The sequence below is a fragment of the Pogoniulus pusillus genome, chromosome 17 (assembly GCF_015220805.1).
Source record: "Pogoniulus pusillus isolate bPogPus1 chromosome 17, bPogPus1.pri, whole genome shotgun sequence".
In the NCBI taxonomy this organism is placed as follows: domain Eukaryota; kingdom Metazoa; phylum Chordata; class Aves; order Piciformes; family Lybiidae; genus Pogoniulus; species Pogoniulus pusillus.
The window spans coordinates 4,582,409-4,599,469 of record NC_087280.1 but is presented as its reverse complement, the minus strand read 5'-3'; the positions used below and the strand labels follow the sequence as shown (position 1 = coordinate 4,599,469).

The following is a 17,061-nucleotide window of genomic DNA, read 5'->3' as shown; positions in this document are numbered from 1 at the left end:
AATAATAATGAAGGTGTGTTAGACTTAATTAGGTAACCTAGAAAGCACTTTAATCCAAGAGACAGAAACAGCAACTAAGTAAAAAAGCTCAATCAGTTTTGTTGCGCTTATCTTACATGGTAAGAATAAACAGCTGCACCAGTCACACCTGGGACACATGCTCATTACAGAAAAAGGGGGTTTGGAAAAGCAGTCTTTTCAAAAAAATATTTGATTTTTGTTGTGCTGTGACAGCATTCATCTAGTGCTTGTCTATGAAATCATGGATTTCAGTCAGAAAAACACTGAAAAACATACTTGTTTTACATTCATTACCATATGCTACCTGTATGTTTCTATTGATTGTCAACTGTTTAGCACTCAGTGGTACAAAACACAGCAAGAGAACTATTGATGAAGGACACAGAACGCTGGGCCTAGAATGAATGTTTAACAAAGGAGAACAAGCAATGAGCTTTTTCCATTTATCATTCTACACACTACGAAGCAGAGAATTGATAATTAGATCTTCCACTCCTTCCAGGAGCACTACATGATACAGCTGAAAATGCTGCTGTTCTCTCTGAGGGGAATAAAAGGTCTTTATTTCAGCTCACCTGTTCCTCCAGTGCAACTCACTGTGAAGCCTAGTTAACAGCTAATTCATTTTAAATTAGTATTATAGAATTATTATCCTGTTTACAGGTCAGCACTTACCTGCTTCACGGTTCAAACACTTTTATATCTAACTTGTGCCATCTTTCACAAGCTGCTCGTGAGCACTCTGAATTACAAAACATATACAAACACAGCTATTCAATAGTTTCCCTTTAAAGCAAAATAACTTACCTTAGCTTCTTCCTCTTGTGCTTTTTTGACAATGGCTTGTAGCTGCACTTCACGTTTAAATTCCGCATGGAGTAATTTCTCCTCCATCATCCTGCGTCTTTGATCCAACAATTCTTCTTTCCACTTCCGTACATCCTTCTCCTACACAGAATGAGTAAATCTACTGTTAACACAGTAACTGAGATTGAGGCCTGCATTTTCCTCAGAATTTTCTACAACTTGAAGCTTCATTCACAGTAATAAAACATTATGCTGCCCCACGCAAAGCCTGCATGAAGTTTAACTCCAGGTACAATGATTTGCTAACTGTGTCAGTTTGTTCAGCTTTAGCATTCACATTGGACACACACAAAGCACTCCTACTTTTGTCACAACCCCTCCACCCAGAACCTCAGTCAGAACAATATATCAGCAACACTCTCACAGAAGCTTACAATCTGAAGTAATGCTCTCTTTAATTTATCTGTGATGCACAAGTCACCTGTGAAAACTCTGCGAACTCAGGCTCACAGAAAAATCTCATTTTACTGCTACTTTCAACTCTACCATTTCTAGACCGTCTCAAAAGCAGCTTTTCTGAAAGGCAGCTGACTGGCTCCTTTGTCTTACAGGAAGCTTACCCTCTCCATTAATTTTTGAAGCTTTAGCGTCTTTTCTTCACGCAACTTTTCTCTCAATTGTTGAGCTTTCATTTGTTTCTCTTCATGTTTCTTTTTGGATTCTGCTATTGTTCTTGTAATAAAAAACAAAGCAGAGAAGAAGTGAGACAGACAACATTAACTGACAGTGTTGCAAACACTTCTATGTCATTTTTGATTACAACTGGAGTGTAATTATTTCCCCTACATGCAAACCTTGCTCTTAGAGTCTTCAAATCTTTATTTCCTAGACAATCTAGCACAAGCCTAGCTCACCATGAAACTATATATTCATTTCTGTAATGCTTTCCACCCACAGATTTAAAGAACCTAGATCTCTGAACAACTTCCTGCAGTCATGAATTTGGTTGCTTGTTTCTAGACAGGTGAGAGTTCTAACACCTTTTGCGTGACGGCGACGACAGTTTCTCATGCATGTGTATTCCATGGCCAGGTGGACGTGCAGGCTCTTCTTCCACTCTGTCTCCCCAAGAATTGCTCTGGCGCCACGACTCCCTAGCTGCACACAAAGACCACAATGATTTAGGTAATTTAAACGCATTGTCGTAGAAGTGGAGTTAATGAGGCTTAGTTTCTCTTGACGTTCTCTCTTAAATGGCTTGAGTCTAGGTAAGGTGTAAACACAGACTGAAATCCATGTGCATTTTCAGTGCTTATTGATTTTATTACACTTTTATCCAAACTGAAGGAAGGAGACTTAGTAACTTTCTCACCACCTGCTAGAAATTAGTTCTTCTAAGCTTGCTTCAAGGTGTTAAGATAAAAATGAGTAGTAGATTTTAAAATTCTAATAGAGAGATTAAGAAGTGAGCTCAAGAATAAAGAAACACATAAATAATTTGAACACACATTTCCACCTTTCCCAAGGAAATAACATAAAACGTAGCTTGGGAAAATATTTAGGTGCTGGGGGGTCTTTTGAAGCCTTAAAAAGCCATAAGTAAACTGAGCATTTCCACACAAGCACAGTAACATAAGAGAATTTACCTTCATAATCTGCCAGAACATCATTCCAGTCCATAGACATACCACAGAAAGATATGCTTCCATTGCCCATATTAGCCTGTAATGTAGTGAGATCCAGACAGTAAAAAAACACACCCTGAGTGGCAGTGTACATGTTAAGCAAAGACAACTCAGGTTCAGCAATGCACCCAAACTGAACTAACCATCTCAAAGACACACACTGCTCCTGCTTTTTCTGACAGTAGAAATGAGGACTTCTGCTTCACCTGGAGTAGCTCCAGCATGGTAGCAATGGAAAGAAGTCCCAGTTCTCCCAATTACACATATAGAAGGATAATGACTGCAACATCAGAGGACTTTGTACCAGTTGTCAGCACTGTACTTCTCAGTTTAGTAAAACTAAACATACTTCAGACAGTACGGTAGTACGCGACTCTATTTACTTTATTTGTCCCTAATATAGGTGACAGCAATGCAAAACCAAGCACTTCCAAATTCTGTACTCATACTCTGCTGACATCAAAGACCACCTGAGGTTGAATACTTCAGAAACAGTTGAACACTCACAGAGAAATCGCTGTCATTGTCGGTCTCAATATTAATGTCATTGTTCTCCTCTGCTTCAATCTCTCTTGTTAACTGCTCCTCTTCTGCAATAGCACTGGCAATGGCTTCTTCATTTGCCTTTTCCAGGCGGTCTGCTAGCTCTTCCTTCTTAGCAAGGACTTCTGCCATAGACTGATGGAAACATGAGAAAAACCAGCACTGTGAGTAGCAAGCACAAAAAAGTGGATTCAAAATAGTTAATATGGATTATGTCAGTTGCAGTTCCTTTACGGCTGTATTTTGTGAAGGTAACTGAAATATAAACCTCGCTAAAATTGCTGTGAACTATTAACTCATTTAATAGCTGCATGAAAGACTGATTAAATTTACTGTCATTAACATCATTCCAAAATGTATTACACCAGCACTGTCATTAAAAGCAGCAAAGACATTTCTTCTCCAATTATTCTGTCAAATCCCTCATCTTAGAGGCTAAGCATCCTCTGAAATAGTAATGGCACACTCTGCTGCTGTCCGCAGAAGAGAAATTCCACCCTAAAGTCTTATTTAAAGACGAAAATGCATCTGCAGATGAACTGTAGCTGGAAACTTTACCACAGTTAATGCAACACAATCTCGGGCTGTGCTCCTCTTTCAGCAGGAACGACAAGGTAGTTAAATAAGAATGTAAGTCTGAACATGATGTCTTTTTCTTCTCTATTGTCCAGTATCAAGTGGTTTATTTCCACTCTGGCTACCAAACAATGGGCCACAATACACAAATCACTGTTCAAAGCAATCTGATCAGGAGTAGTTAAATGCTCTCAAGAGACACAGATCCCACCAAATTGTCAGCATCTTAAAGTGTTAATAACTGAATCAAGAATCTGGAACAACGTTAGTGGACAAGATGCTACAAATTGACTCTAAGAACAGGTATTTGACGCAGAAATTACCTAGACAGAGTTGTTTGTACAAGTATTAAAGGAAAAAGAATTTACAGGAAAAACTTTTGCAGATCAGAACTACAATCTAGTTTCTAGGAAAGAAAAGAAACATCCATCAAAACCAACCAAACAGTAAACCAAAACAACAACAACAAAACTCAACACAATCTGAAAGCACAAGCTGGATTTCACATAGCATTGCTGCAATTCTCCACTCAAGTGAACCTCAGTCAGGTAGACACACCTTGAACCCTGTGGGCAAGAAAAGACGCTCTTTGGGGGAAGCCACATAAAAAACAGAATACTGACTTCACATTTGCTGCTTAAGAATGGCTTTCATCCAAATTACTAGCTGTACAGGAAGACCCAAGAGGGCAGCCCAGCTAGTCTTAAAAAGCAGAGGTTTCTAACAGAATTTTGCTCTCCCATATGTTTCCAGTTTGAATAATTAGCAATGGAGAAAGAATTTAATGACAGTTTGACTTAAAATGATTGATAGTGGAAGGAAATGAAAAATTATGGCAAGAGTAAATATAAAAGATAGAATAACAGAAGTAGAAATCTCTATTCCAAATGTATTTATATCTTTGCAGTTTTAGTTCAGAAACTGTACTGGAATTAAGTTGTATTATGAAAGGTATCTGTACATCAAATTATTTTTAATACAGTAAGTACCTTGTTGACTTTTCCACAGTAGGCTAACAATAAATGTTGTGCAACAAAGAATGAGAAAATTAAGGCTTATACTTATGATTTACTCAGAAATCTGACGTGATTTCTTACCAATCTGGCAGCACTCACATTTGAAATATCTGAGGGATCCATTTCAGTTTCAGCTTTTTCTGTTTGATGCTGGTCTACAGTATCAGTGATCAGGGAAGAAGCTTCATTTATCTGCCGAGTTTTTGAAGTACAGTCAGTATTTGTGAGAACTGGAGGCATCTCAGACACCGTCTGTAAGGACTCTTCCTGCAGTGGCATGCCAGGACTCTCATTGTCTTCTGAGATGTGTGCTGTGAACTAACCAGAGGCATTTGCAAAATTAACAAAACGTAGCATACTGATTTATTTTGAAGTCACTAGAGTCAAAAGGACTTTAACAAAGCACCTGGCAACCTTACAGTGAGTGATACAAATAAATCCACACACATCTGAGTTGCTCATAACTGTGCATATCTTTCTACCAGTAATCTTCTATTTACAAGCTGTGCCTAAGGATGAGTTTTTGCAGAAACAAAGGAAACCTGCCTGCAGCATTGTAAAATACATGGTTCATCTTAGGACTTTTAACTTGCCAGTTTAATGCATTTCCACAAACGTAACTGATGTCATCATTTTTATACCTCTTTCCAATATGGTTAGTCAGTAAAAGCTTTAAACAACATTACCTTCAGGAAATGCTCGAAAATAAAAAAGTTTCAAGGTTTAAGGTTAGAAAAGAGTTTAAAATTGTACTGACCTGAGTCCTTTCAGTAGGAGGACCTTCAGATTGGTGTAAAGGACCTTTCTGTACAAGCTGTGTGCCTTTGGCTGCACCACTGTCAGTGAGCAAAGTCTCATGCTTAGCCTCTGAGGGTGGTGAAATGAAATTTTCTTTGTCACTGTCACCTTTAGACTTCAGGGATTCTGCAGCTACAGAAGTTTTTGTTGCCAAAGCTGTGGATCGAGATCGAACAGGCCTTCCACGTTGAACTGTTTCCCAGCCCTCTGCATCCTTTCGATCTATACAAAAAATACAACACCTCACTCTGAGAAAGAGAGACGTAAAAAGTATCCTAAACAACTACTTTACTCCATAACTATACAAGGTGAGCGATTAAAAATGTTCTCTCTAAAAATCAATTCTTAAAAAATCAACAAAATATACTTTAGCAAAGCTTTTTACTGCAGGGAGCTCTATCAGATTCACAAACACTGAACAACTCTCTTCATGGAACCACTTGTGTTAGCTCAACAGCAGCTTAGCTACTCATGCACAAAACCATGTGAAAACCAGCAATGGCTACTTAACCTTTTCATGCCTATGTTGCTGTTTCACAAGACGGTAAAGCCCAACAAAACAACCAGAGTCATGCTCTTTCTAGCAACAGTAATGACAGAGGAGCTCTGTGGAAGTGCAAAATCTCTGCAGTTGTAGTTGCATGTCTTAGTGTGGAAATTACTGTCCAGAATATGGCTTACTACTCTTCCAGAAAAGCTTTTCTATTTGTTTTGTTCTGATTATAAAAATATGCTAATCTGGGTCAGCTTTTGGAAAGTTTATTTTTCTGGATTCCAGGAAATAGTAAAATCCTGTTGTAGTGGGACAGCAAATTTAAGGAGAAAACAGAAGAGTAGTTTTCTTTGATTTACTTTGATGACGAAACAGCTGTTACACACAACTTGATGATCAACATTTCAGATACCCAATCTTGGCACTTACCCGAAAACCCTTCCAAGTTCCCTTTGTTGGCCTAAGTTATCAAGTCTTAAGTGTGATCAGATTCCTACAATTACCAATGTGAGCCACCTTGATATCCCATTTTTGTAGGCAGCAATTAATACCAGTATAAGTTACCATACATCTTAAAATGACTGCAAGTGACTTTTTGATGTCCTGATGGTACAATTCAGAAACGTGGAAGGTGAACTCACTCGTGTCTATTTGCTCAACAAAAAAAAGTAAGAACTGATCATGCACAGTATTTTCCAATACACTTTGCCAGAAGTTATTTTTAGGATCATTCCCATAAAAGCAAGAGAAGGGTGTGGGAGATCATTTTTACCTGAAGGAGCAGAGAATCAAAAAACTAATGATAAAATGTCTGCTTTAGAAAGAAAATAAACCATCTAGAATAGAGTAAAATGTATATGACAAAATTAATTCTCTGCATATTTCTAAAGCTTTTACTAACAGAGATGGTCCTGGAGTTCAAGCATAAACATCAGAGCTCAAATACTTAAGTTTAACATAAATATGAGCAGTAGGAAACATAAGTCAACTTGGTTGTCAAAAAATGTAACCTGAAACACATCGGAGTGGTGACAAAATGGAACAATTTGCTTTTTATGATGAATTGAACATTATCAACTGAAAGACTGGCTTCAAACTTGCATTTCTAGAGCTCTGGTTTTTAAAGCAAAACATAAAGTGGTTAAAAAAAAAAGTAAGATAAAAGTGTTCTAAAAATATCACCTGCTTTCAGTAGCAACACATGATGGTTACAAGAAGCGAACCACCCTTACGCAGTGCCGGTAACATCTATATGCAGGTCAGTACACCCACGGGGAGATGAGGCAGCTAAGTAGTTTTTCTTCTTCTCAGAACACACAAGCTTATTTTAAAGTAATTTACAGTACATAAAGAAGACCTGTCTTAACATTAACTTTCATGGTCAAAAATCCTTGCTTCTTTATTTCTCTCCAGGGCAAGTGTTTCTGGCAACTCTACAATGAGTACAGAAATTCTGCCACCAGCACTTTCACTACAAGTGCTACACTAAAAAGCACTGCAGTGGCACAGTCACAGAAGCATCAATAAAAAGTAAAATTATTTTAGGTAAAAAGACAATTGTACCTACTGGACTAACTCCCTTTAGGTGGACTCAAACTGTTCAACATCAGTAGTAACCAGTAAACTGAACATCAGCCTCAACCAGGACTAATGGCTCTTTCAGACTTTGCTACCCTTGGCAACTAGCATTTTGGAAACATTAAGTGCTCGTTTAACCACTGGGCTCTCCTCACATCTCAGGATGAAACACAACAGCCTAGACCAATGGCTGGTTTAAATTGTCAGTCACTGCTGAAGTTAACAGGACTGCACTGAAATGTATCTTAGTGGAGTAGCTCACACAATAGCTGTTTTCACACAACTGTAGAGTTGTTCATAAACCTCAACAGCACTGATGCAAAAAGATAATTAATTTGCTATTTCATTATAGAAACTATCTTACTCTAGGAAATCTGCAGTGTGTTTGGAAGTAAACAAAACTCCAGAGCTTTGTGTGAAAGACCCTGCATCTCACTGACAGTAACCAGAGACAGCAGAACTCTGCAAAAAGCCTTTCTATGTTCATTCCCCCTAGGTGCAATTGCACATGCTTCAGTATGCACCACTGACTACAGAGGGGAGTGGCAGTCAAAAATACACAGATGATATTTTCTGCTTTACCACAGACTTCCTATTTGATCCCTGTAAGAGACTTTGGCTTTATTTTCATTTCTTCATCTTTATATGGAAAAAAAAATTATTACCTACAGAAGCCAAGTGATTGAAAGGTATTATTACCCTCTCAGAGACAACCTTATGTCCAGGGAACAGGGGTTTAATTCCACAAGAATCACAAACAGATTTACTGCAGAAAGCTGCAGGCACACAGCCCATGTAGAATATGGCCCTGCATTATGTGGGACAACAAGGAGTGCTTGGGCCTCTGGTTTATCACAGCTGCTCCTACCCCACTGACTTTTGGAGCGGGTAGAACCACAAAGATTCTGCTGTATGTAGCTCATGATAAAATTTGGCCAAGAAGTCTCTCTGGCAAGCAATACACAGACAATGAAGAGACTGTTTGGAAGGCTGCTGAAACCAACCAGAAAAACCTCCACTGCTTTACTGCAGCAGACTTTGGGGTTATGATTCCTTTTGCTTGTCATTTGTGAAATGAGTTTTTTGCAATATTTCACTTCTACTTGTTCTGAACACTGAAGTTAGCTCTTACAAAAGGCATCTTTTCTACATTAAAAAACATCAGAAGATAACTTTTATCTACTATCCGAAGATAATTTTACTAACATCTGGGTAACCAGATATCTTAATTATAACTGTAATAATACCTTTTAATACCTTTTACTAATATGTTTTTAAAACCCCAGTAATTCTTGCCAGCCTTGCCTAGATGATGCCTTGTTTCGTGGCATAATTGTTAGCGTTCTGATAACATTAATCAGAATACAATTATGCAGAGCATAGCAAAGCCATACAATCTTATAGTAAGAATGACTCTTTTCCTAAAAGCTATACATGTGTTCAATTTTTAGTTTGCATTTGTTCACTGTCAGATTCATAACTATTACTCAAGACTCATCCAATTATTTTAACAGCACAGAAATACCTGTGTTTGAAAGAACACTGTTTGGTGAATCCTCTAAATACAAAATAGTTAATAACCCAAGCATGCATTCAGGTTGCTGAAATACCACCAGACAAAATGAGAAAGGAACTTCTTGTGGACAGCTAATTAATTCACCCAGCAGATTAGCATTCAGTCAGTTTCAGGCATGCTTTTTAACAAAAAGTTTGCAAACCTGATATATTGACATTAGATCCCACAGTCCCTCATCTGGAGCAAAGTTTACACTCAGCAAGGCACCACCCTTCCTCCCTTCCTTTTCTTTTTTCCTTAAACCTGGAATTCTTTTCCTATAGTCTAGCAGCCATCTTCACATGCTCCACATGAACACACTGGGCTTGATTACTCCCAGAGTTCTGTTAATGAATAATTCATTTGACTACCTTGATCATTCTCTAGTTTCATCTGAACTACCCTGTCCCTGCTTGCTCTTGTATTACATGGAAGTGACAAGCCATCTGTCATCTTGAGGCCCTCAGAGCCACCAGAGCCTTACTCTTTCAAAGCTAACTCCATCTGGAAGAACTGGCCAAGCAGCCTTCCTGGCAGCATCAATAAAACAAACCAAGCTGAGTATGTGCAGAACTCTGAGAGCTCTACCTCAGGAGATGCATGCCTCTCCTTGAATTTTTCTTGCAAGCAGTATACTAGCAAGGGTTATTTGACCTTCCCTACTCATTACTAAACTTCATCCTTTTATGTTTCAAAAAATATTCTGAAGTTGTGTTCCCATATCTGAGAGGTGCTTTGGAAAGCCATGATTACTTCAGAATTCAGAAGCAAATCCAGATACAGGAAATCAGACAAAACAGTTACCGGCAGAAGCCATGAAAAACAAAACAATGAAATAAAAACATAAGAAAACAAATACCCCAGAGAAAATGGAGTGGTGCAGGAGGTGGTATGTTACCAACCACAACAAGAGATGGTGAGTTAGTAGGAAAGACTTGAATTAGAGATGTCAACTGTCAGACTACAATTAATGGCCACTTAAAAATATGTCTGTGGTGACACTACTGCAATTTGTTCCTTATATGCAGAAGCTCCACATGCTTCCATAAGATCAGGTGCCAGCATGCCTGATCTCAATCCAGGACAGCTACCTCAGAGGATATTTTGTCCCATAAAGCCTGAAGTCTCAGCTATGTTACAAAGAACATCTACTCCCAACTTTGGACATGAACCACACAGGAAAGATAATGCCAGTAATAAAAATAAAACTCAATTTTAAGTGTGGTAACAACAAAAGAAAACGTGGTATTTCTGAGAAGTTTACATGTTCCTGACTGCCCTTTCTGTTAAGTTCTACAATAACGAAACCCAGTTACTCTAATGGTAACTACCTACCTCCAGCAATAATACACACTCTGAGCTTATCTAACCTTCCTCGCTCCCACCATGAGCATTTGAGAATTAATCTCAGGCCAGGCTAATGCATCTGTGTATCACTGATACCAAACCAATCTTTATCCTTGCCATAAACTGATTGAACAATGAGAAGAGACTATGTTTCCTATGTAGAAAACATTCAATCACGAAGGACAAACAAAGTTACTATTTTAATTCGTTAAAATATTGAGGGTAACTAAGTTTAATGAGGGAAATGAGATAAGACAATTTAAGCACATTTAATTATGCATCCAGAAAAAAATTAATTTAAAGAAATATCTAGAAGAATAATGCACTTCCTCTCTCTCTAAGGATTTATTTAGTTACATTTGGAAATGCCATGAACCACGAAACAGATAGAGTATCACGCATTGTGAGACCTAATGATAACATTCAGGGAAATCTTGCCACTGTAAATCCCAGCTGAGCTTTTAGGGTGGGCAAGAAATCATTACAGGGTGGCAGGAGGAATTCTTCATCCCATAAGGCCTGAATGTACCTAACAGCTGTGAGAGAACAGGCGGAGCAGATGATACAGAAGCCTCACATCTGCTTCAGTAATGCATGTGAGGAGCCTTTGTGCTTCCCTTTGCATAAACCTCACAGATTCACTTGTGCTTCAATCAGCAAGGTTAATCTGATTTCTCCAGAGTGATTCTAGCTCCATACAAAGGCAAAATGTGCTCCTGAAGAGAATTTGATTTGTTAAAAACATTACAGTTTAGCCTCGAGAAAATCACTGATATTCTTCAACACTGAGTGTCAGAGATTAGGAGAGTGTTAAGAACAGACGAAGTCCCTAGAAAAAATGACTGTTATTTCTTAAAATGAAATGTTTCAGGTCTGAATTGTAGAGTACATTTGATTTTGAGAATTACTGAACACTTACAGGATCTAAGTGGTTTTGCTCTTCTTTGGCGCTCACCAGCTGCAGGTAATGGCCAACAGAACACAGCACAAAACTGATTCTTCAGATCTTTAAACGCCTAAGACTAACAAAAGGTAAGCTCTTTTGTTTTAGCCTCTTAAAAGCAGGTAATCCCCATGGAAGTGCAGATCCACGTGTAGCTAAGGAAATTCTACACACACCCACACAAGAATCTCTAATGAAAGTATTCTTACAACAGCTTGGAGTCTGTGACTTTAATACGAGTGGTAATCAACAGAAAAGTGTTTTGTTCAACCACTGGCAAAAATCAGAAGTGAAATTCCATCCTCAGTTACAGTGCTGAAAACTCTGCCAAACTGCTACTGTTCTCTAATCAGCTCACTGCAAATATATACAGCAAGATATTCCCTCCTGCAAACAGCACCAATCAATTCCCATTTGAACAACTAATTTTAGAGCACGCCTCAGATTGTTCTTTTCTAAGTAGAAGGATCTGCATGCTGCTCAGCTTGGACTGCAAGACACCTGGGATGAGATGTATTAGTTCCATAACACACTACAAGTCTCCAAACCATTATACGTAACTTCCATTACTACTAGGTTGAACAAGCAACTATCACACATGCTCTTCCAGTAATTCTCTCTTTAAAAACCAATATCATATTATAAATATTTCTTTTCCATTTCAATCAGAATATCTATTTCTACACCCTGCCTTTGCAAGAAGTCATGAAAAAAAACAATCAAACAAAAAAAATCTTCAAAAGACAATCTTGGGGTTCCAGCGTGTGCAAAGAAATTAGACCTTAAAACTGTAAAGCAAATTTAGTGGTAAAGCTTTTTATGTTTACAACTCAACAAGTCTCTTCTACAACTAAAGACCCTGCAAAAAGCATTCTCCAAGGAGAATCTTTAGATAAACTATTCAAAACTGAATGTGGTAACTCTTGGTTTTCAGAGAAAAGGTATCCATTGTTACTTCAGCACAGTTCTAATACCATCTCCCTGGGCACATTAACTATCTTTAGCTCTCTATGGAGAGATTCCTGGACATGTATTAGTCTTTATACTGTAAGCCATTCCAAACTGTAATCAGACAGATTGCCAGTCTGTGACCAACAGCCTTCCATTTCTCCAGGTGTTAAGTAACAGATTTTAACAGATCGAATTTGAGTTACTAGAAATACAGTGGATGTTACCTGCACATTAAGACACAATTTTGTCTCAAACATAACCATTAGAGCATAAGTGTGCATTCTTGTTTTATCTTGATATTTAAACACTGTACTGCTGTACTTTGCAAAATCAGACCTGAGTTTGGTTTGAAAATAGGTCATCACACTCTGACCCAACATAATTCATGAAAATAACGTAAGCCACTTAAAAGAGACTTGCCATTTTTCCGTGATGATTTCTGTGCTGGAGGTGGCAGACAGGTTTGTGCTGTTGCTAGCTCAGGAACAGCAGCTTTAGTTCCATGACTGGCTTTTACTTTGTCAGCCCAACTAACACCAGAAGGAGCCAGGCGTGTTGCAGAAATTGTCACGGCAGGGTTCCTGCAGGGAAGTCATTGCTCTTTAGTGTCTAATCAAACAGTAGAGTGGCTCATTAGAAATTTCATCTTTAATCCTGGTGTTCCCAGCAGATCCTTCTCAAATGCTGTCAGGTAGATATTAAGACATCTACACATGGCCTAGCAGCGTTGGACCAATTTTTCCACCAAACACACTTATGTACTATTAAGAGAGCTCAGTACTCAGAGGTACTTACCAAATATTACATCTCTGCTGCGGACATTATAAAACAGTACAGTATGTGCTCTAGATCCCAACAAATCTGAAGGAACTGAAAAACAGGCCCTGAGAAAGGTTTAAACTGGACACAGAGCTGCTCTCCAGAACTGAAGAGTACCAGATAGGGCTGCTCTAAGCAGGCATTTATGCACTTTGCTGCCAAACTGCTTTCAAACAGCGATTCTTGTTTTAACAAGTACAAGATGCTTTATTGGAGGATATAATATCCTCGGTATTTAAACTAGCATCAGTTTTGCTATTCATCAGAACCACACTAATCTCACTTCAGATTCTCTTTTTGACCTTTTGCACACTCAGTTGGCCATCTGCATTGCAAACACTGGCAGTTTTAGTTTGGCCTTTGTTCTGTAGTGGGAATATTAAACAGATAACATGAAATACATGAATTGCATTTTAGCTCCTTATCTCTGAAATGATCAGTAATTAAATATACAACATAGTGAAAAATCAAGTCCTTCGTAGGATTTTCTTTTACAGACCACATGCTATTCTTCCACACATGCAAAAACTGCATATATGACTTAATAAAAAGCAAAGTTATATATTCATTACTGTAAAAAAAGAGTTTATTCATGAACTCTGCTTTAAATGGATCCTCATTTTAGCTTTAATAAGCTTACAGTCTGATTTCATACCCAAAATTTAAACTTCTTCGAGCATTTGAGGTCACATTAATTCTGTCTGTTGATGGACTCGGAATCACATGTCGTCCTGGAGACATTTTCTTTACTTCCCATGCTAATGAAGTAGGTCTGCAAATTCAGGACAGAGTAAAAATCACAGTAACTATTCCTCTATCATCTTAAAATAAAACCAACACCAGCAAATGCTATACAGTATTAATGAATATTACTGAATTTAATCACACATTTAAGCAACTGTTTCTAAACCAACTCCAAACTGTACTAGCCAGGCCCATACCAAAAATGATACACACACTCAAGACTTATTTCAAATGTCAGTGTGGGACCAAATATCAAATGAAGCAATTAAAAGGAAAAGATCAGATGTAGGACTGGAAATATTCTCTAATTCTAGAGACAATAATGACATCTATAAAGGGCCACCACCATTTAAAGTACCCTGTGGTTTCTTGTTCTGTGTAAAAGAGCACTCAATGCAATATAGGTATAAAATATCTCCAATACATAACAAACTTCAGAGCTAACCAAATACATCACCATCCTCTCGATCTGTTATAGTACTGGCATACCAAACTTTGTCAGCAGTAACATTTACTGATGGCTACTTGCAAAGACAATTGAACAGGCTGATTTAAGTTAACTGTCACTAACATAAAATGTTCTTCTCCAAATAGACAGTTTGAGAGAAAATCCAGGGTAGCAGTTTCACTATGCATCTCTTTGAAGCTGAGGGTATTTTCGTCTGATTCTTGCTCTTGAAGCTTTCTGATTATGTGAAAAACACAACTGACAATGAAAACAAAATCAAACTTCTAGAACCCAGTGCTGGTGAATAGAATCAGAAAAGCACTTACCTAAATTATATCTTAACTGGTTCCAGCACTACTAACAGAATCAACAACCTATAATCACCTAATAAATCCACTCTGTCAAGTTTAAGCTATTTTTTAGGCACATCCATGATCCAACTCGCTACCTAACAAAGGCAAATGGAAGTACTAGAGTGTCGCTGCACACATGCTACAAGTCTCCCATCCTCTACAGGCACAAAATATACCAGCAAAACATTACTTCCCATTTACCTCTCAAATCTGAAACTTCAGCAACAAGGCATGAACTGAATTATGTACTCAGTTTTCCCTCTCTGATACTACACTTCCCATCACTGCAGTATCTTCCACATGGCTGTTACATGATAATTCTGCCTGGAAGGATGACATTCCCTCTACATCCTCACACCAGTTCTATCCAAAAGGCAAATTTCCTTCCTGATGACCCAGAGCAAATCAAAGAGTTGTTCCTCTTTGCTGAATCTCTGTTACAAAACAAAGTTCATTATGAGACAGTATTTGAATGAAATCTAATTACCTGCTTTGAGCATCAGCTTTTTCTAGCTTCTCCTGTAGCTGTATCCAGTCAATCAGTGCTTTGAAGTCCCTTACATAGTTATCGAGCATCATCAGGACTTCCTGAAAAGCAACCAAGATATCAGCTTTTGTATTAAAAAACAATCCTCTCACTCCAATAAAGGAACTGAAAATAAAGCAGGAAATTTACTAGTCTGCAATGCTCTCATAAAAAAACATAAACCCAAGAAAACCCCTGAAAGCAAAGAAGCCCAGACAATTAAGATTACTATGTGAACAAACACTGAAATATTTACCCTACCAAAACCCATGCACATTTTCCAAGATCTCTGGGAGCAATGTCTAAAGACAAAATAGAAATTATTTTCTTGTCAGATTTTTACTAACATACACAAGTATCACTGCTTTAGGATTTGTGAGAATTATCTTTCAAAATATGCTCAAAGTACTTAATCAAATAAGCAAACTGTCTGTAAAAAGCGGTAGAGCTGTGACAGACTCAAATGTCATGATTAATCTGTTTGTGAAGTAAATCTAGACCAAGACACAAAAGGCAGCTGCAGCAGAGAGAGGGAATCCCTTCTGGAGAATTCTGGGATCCCTGCATCAGAAAAAACAGCCACATTCTTATGGCTCTGAAGTTCATTGAATTGCATCTTCCTCCTCTGGACTTGGCAAGCATGCAGAACTCTCACATGATACCTGCTCCTATGTGTCCAGATCAATGACAGAGATTCCACTGGCACGTGAGATTATCAGCACTCTTGCACTAATAAAGCAGACTTCAGTGAAAAAAAAGATTCTCAGGGTGATATTTTGAGAGGTAAAAAGTGAAGGACCACAGCATTATACTTGGGTTTCTAAAACCATCAAGTCTGAAATAAATTCACTGAGAAATAAACAAGATAAACTACAAAATGAAAAGTTTACCTTCTCTTCTCTGACTAGTACACCCTCAAGTGGGAAATGATGCACGTGCTCAGACTTTACAGCTTCAATACCAATATCATGCTTCTGGATCATTGCAAAGCAAATAATTCTTTACTATTTTAAAAATTACTTTGGATCTACATGGAGTCACCTAAGAACTCCAATGGTTTTAGATTAATTAATCACTGACTAGACAGGAGCACAGTTTAAGGCTTTAAAGATTCAAACATTATCACAAAGCAATGCCACTGTGAGGGCTCTTAAGAGCAGTCTAGTCCATTCCATAATTCTTGGGTAGGATTAAACATACAGTGCCAGAAATTACATGAGTGTGCTGGAGTTCTATTCAAAATGTTGCAGAAGCCTTGATTAAGTAGGTAGAATGTTAAAAACTGATGACTGGTCTCCAACAAATAAAATCAACTGTTACAAAATCACATGCAAAATGAACTTGACTTCACACTATGAGGATGAAATTTGTAGGTAAAATGCCAGTGTTTGAACAGTAAGGAACTACAAGACTTATTTCTGATAAAAATATTACTACCTTTGAGAAAATACTGACTTCAACTACTGGTTCCCAGCATGGTCAAATGCACAAGTGTAGCAAGAACTGTAAGGTCACATTACACACAGAAACAACACAGGGAAGCTGGATCCTGCTATCTTTACTCAGACAATGATGCCATTTTTTCACAGCAAGGCAGAGCAAAACCTAGCAAATAATAGTTACCTACTGTCACTCACAGAGAAAGGAGCAATTTTCCTCCATGCAGGAGGAAACCACTTATATTCCACATGTAAAGTAAAACAACAACCCACGCTAACCATCACAGCCAACAGGCATAAGGTACCTTCTCTGGTTATCACCCACTGAAGCAAAGAATGCATTTGTAAAGCAGACAGAGCCTAAGATCACGGTAATCAGAAATAGAAACTTTCATAACTACTCCTCTTCCAAAGACAAG

The 17,061-nt window shown here is 38.0% G+C and overlaps 1 protein-coding gene across 3 annotated transcripts in view; it reads right to left on the bottom strand.

Annotated features, from left to right (window-relative positions):
• SCAPER (S-phase cyclin A associated protein in the ER) overlaps positions 1 to 17,061 on the bottom strand; it is a 243,491-nt gene that overhangs the window by 109,396 nt on the left and 117,034 nt on the right. For 2 of the 3 annotated variants that reach the window (XM_064157319.1, XM_064157318.1), the window contains 10 exons: positions 15,165 to 15,265; positions 13,788 to 13,904; positions 12,734 to 12,894; positions 5,406 to 5,668; positions 4,748 to 4,966; positions 3,021 to 3,191; positions 2,475 to 2,550; positions 1,869 to 1,986; positions 1,449 to 1,560; positions 829 to 969 (listed from right to left, as the gene is read on the bottom strand). In XM_064157319.1, coding sequence (XP_064013389.1) covers positions 829 to 969; positions 1,449 to 1,560; positions 1,869 to 1,986; positions 2,475 to 2,550; positions 3,021 to 3,191; positions 4,748 to 4,966; positions 5,406 to 5,668; positions 12,734 to 12,894; positions 13,788 to 13,904; positions 15,165 to 15,265 — 1,479 coding nt within the window. The remainder of the gene's footprint in view (positions 1 to 828; positions 970 to 1,448; positions 1,561 to 1,868; positions 1,987 to 2,474; positions 2,551 to 3,020; positions 3,192 to 4,747; positions 4,967 to 5,405; positions 5,669 to 12,733; positions 12,895 to 13,787; positions 13,905 to 15,164; positions 15,266 to 17,061) is intronic. The other variant, XM_064157320.1, reaches the window with a different exon arrangement.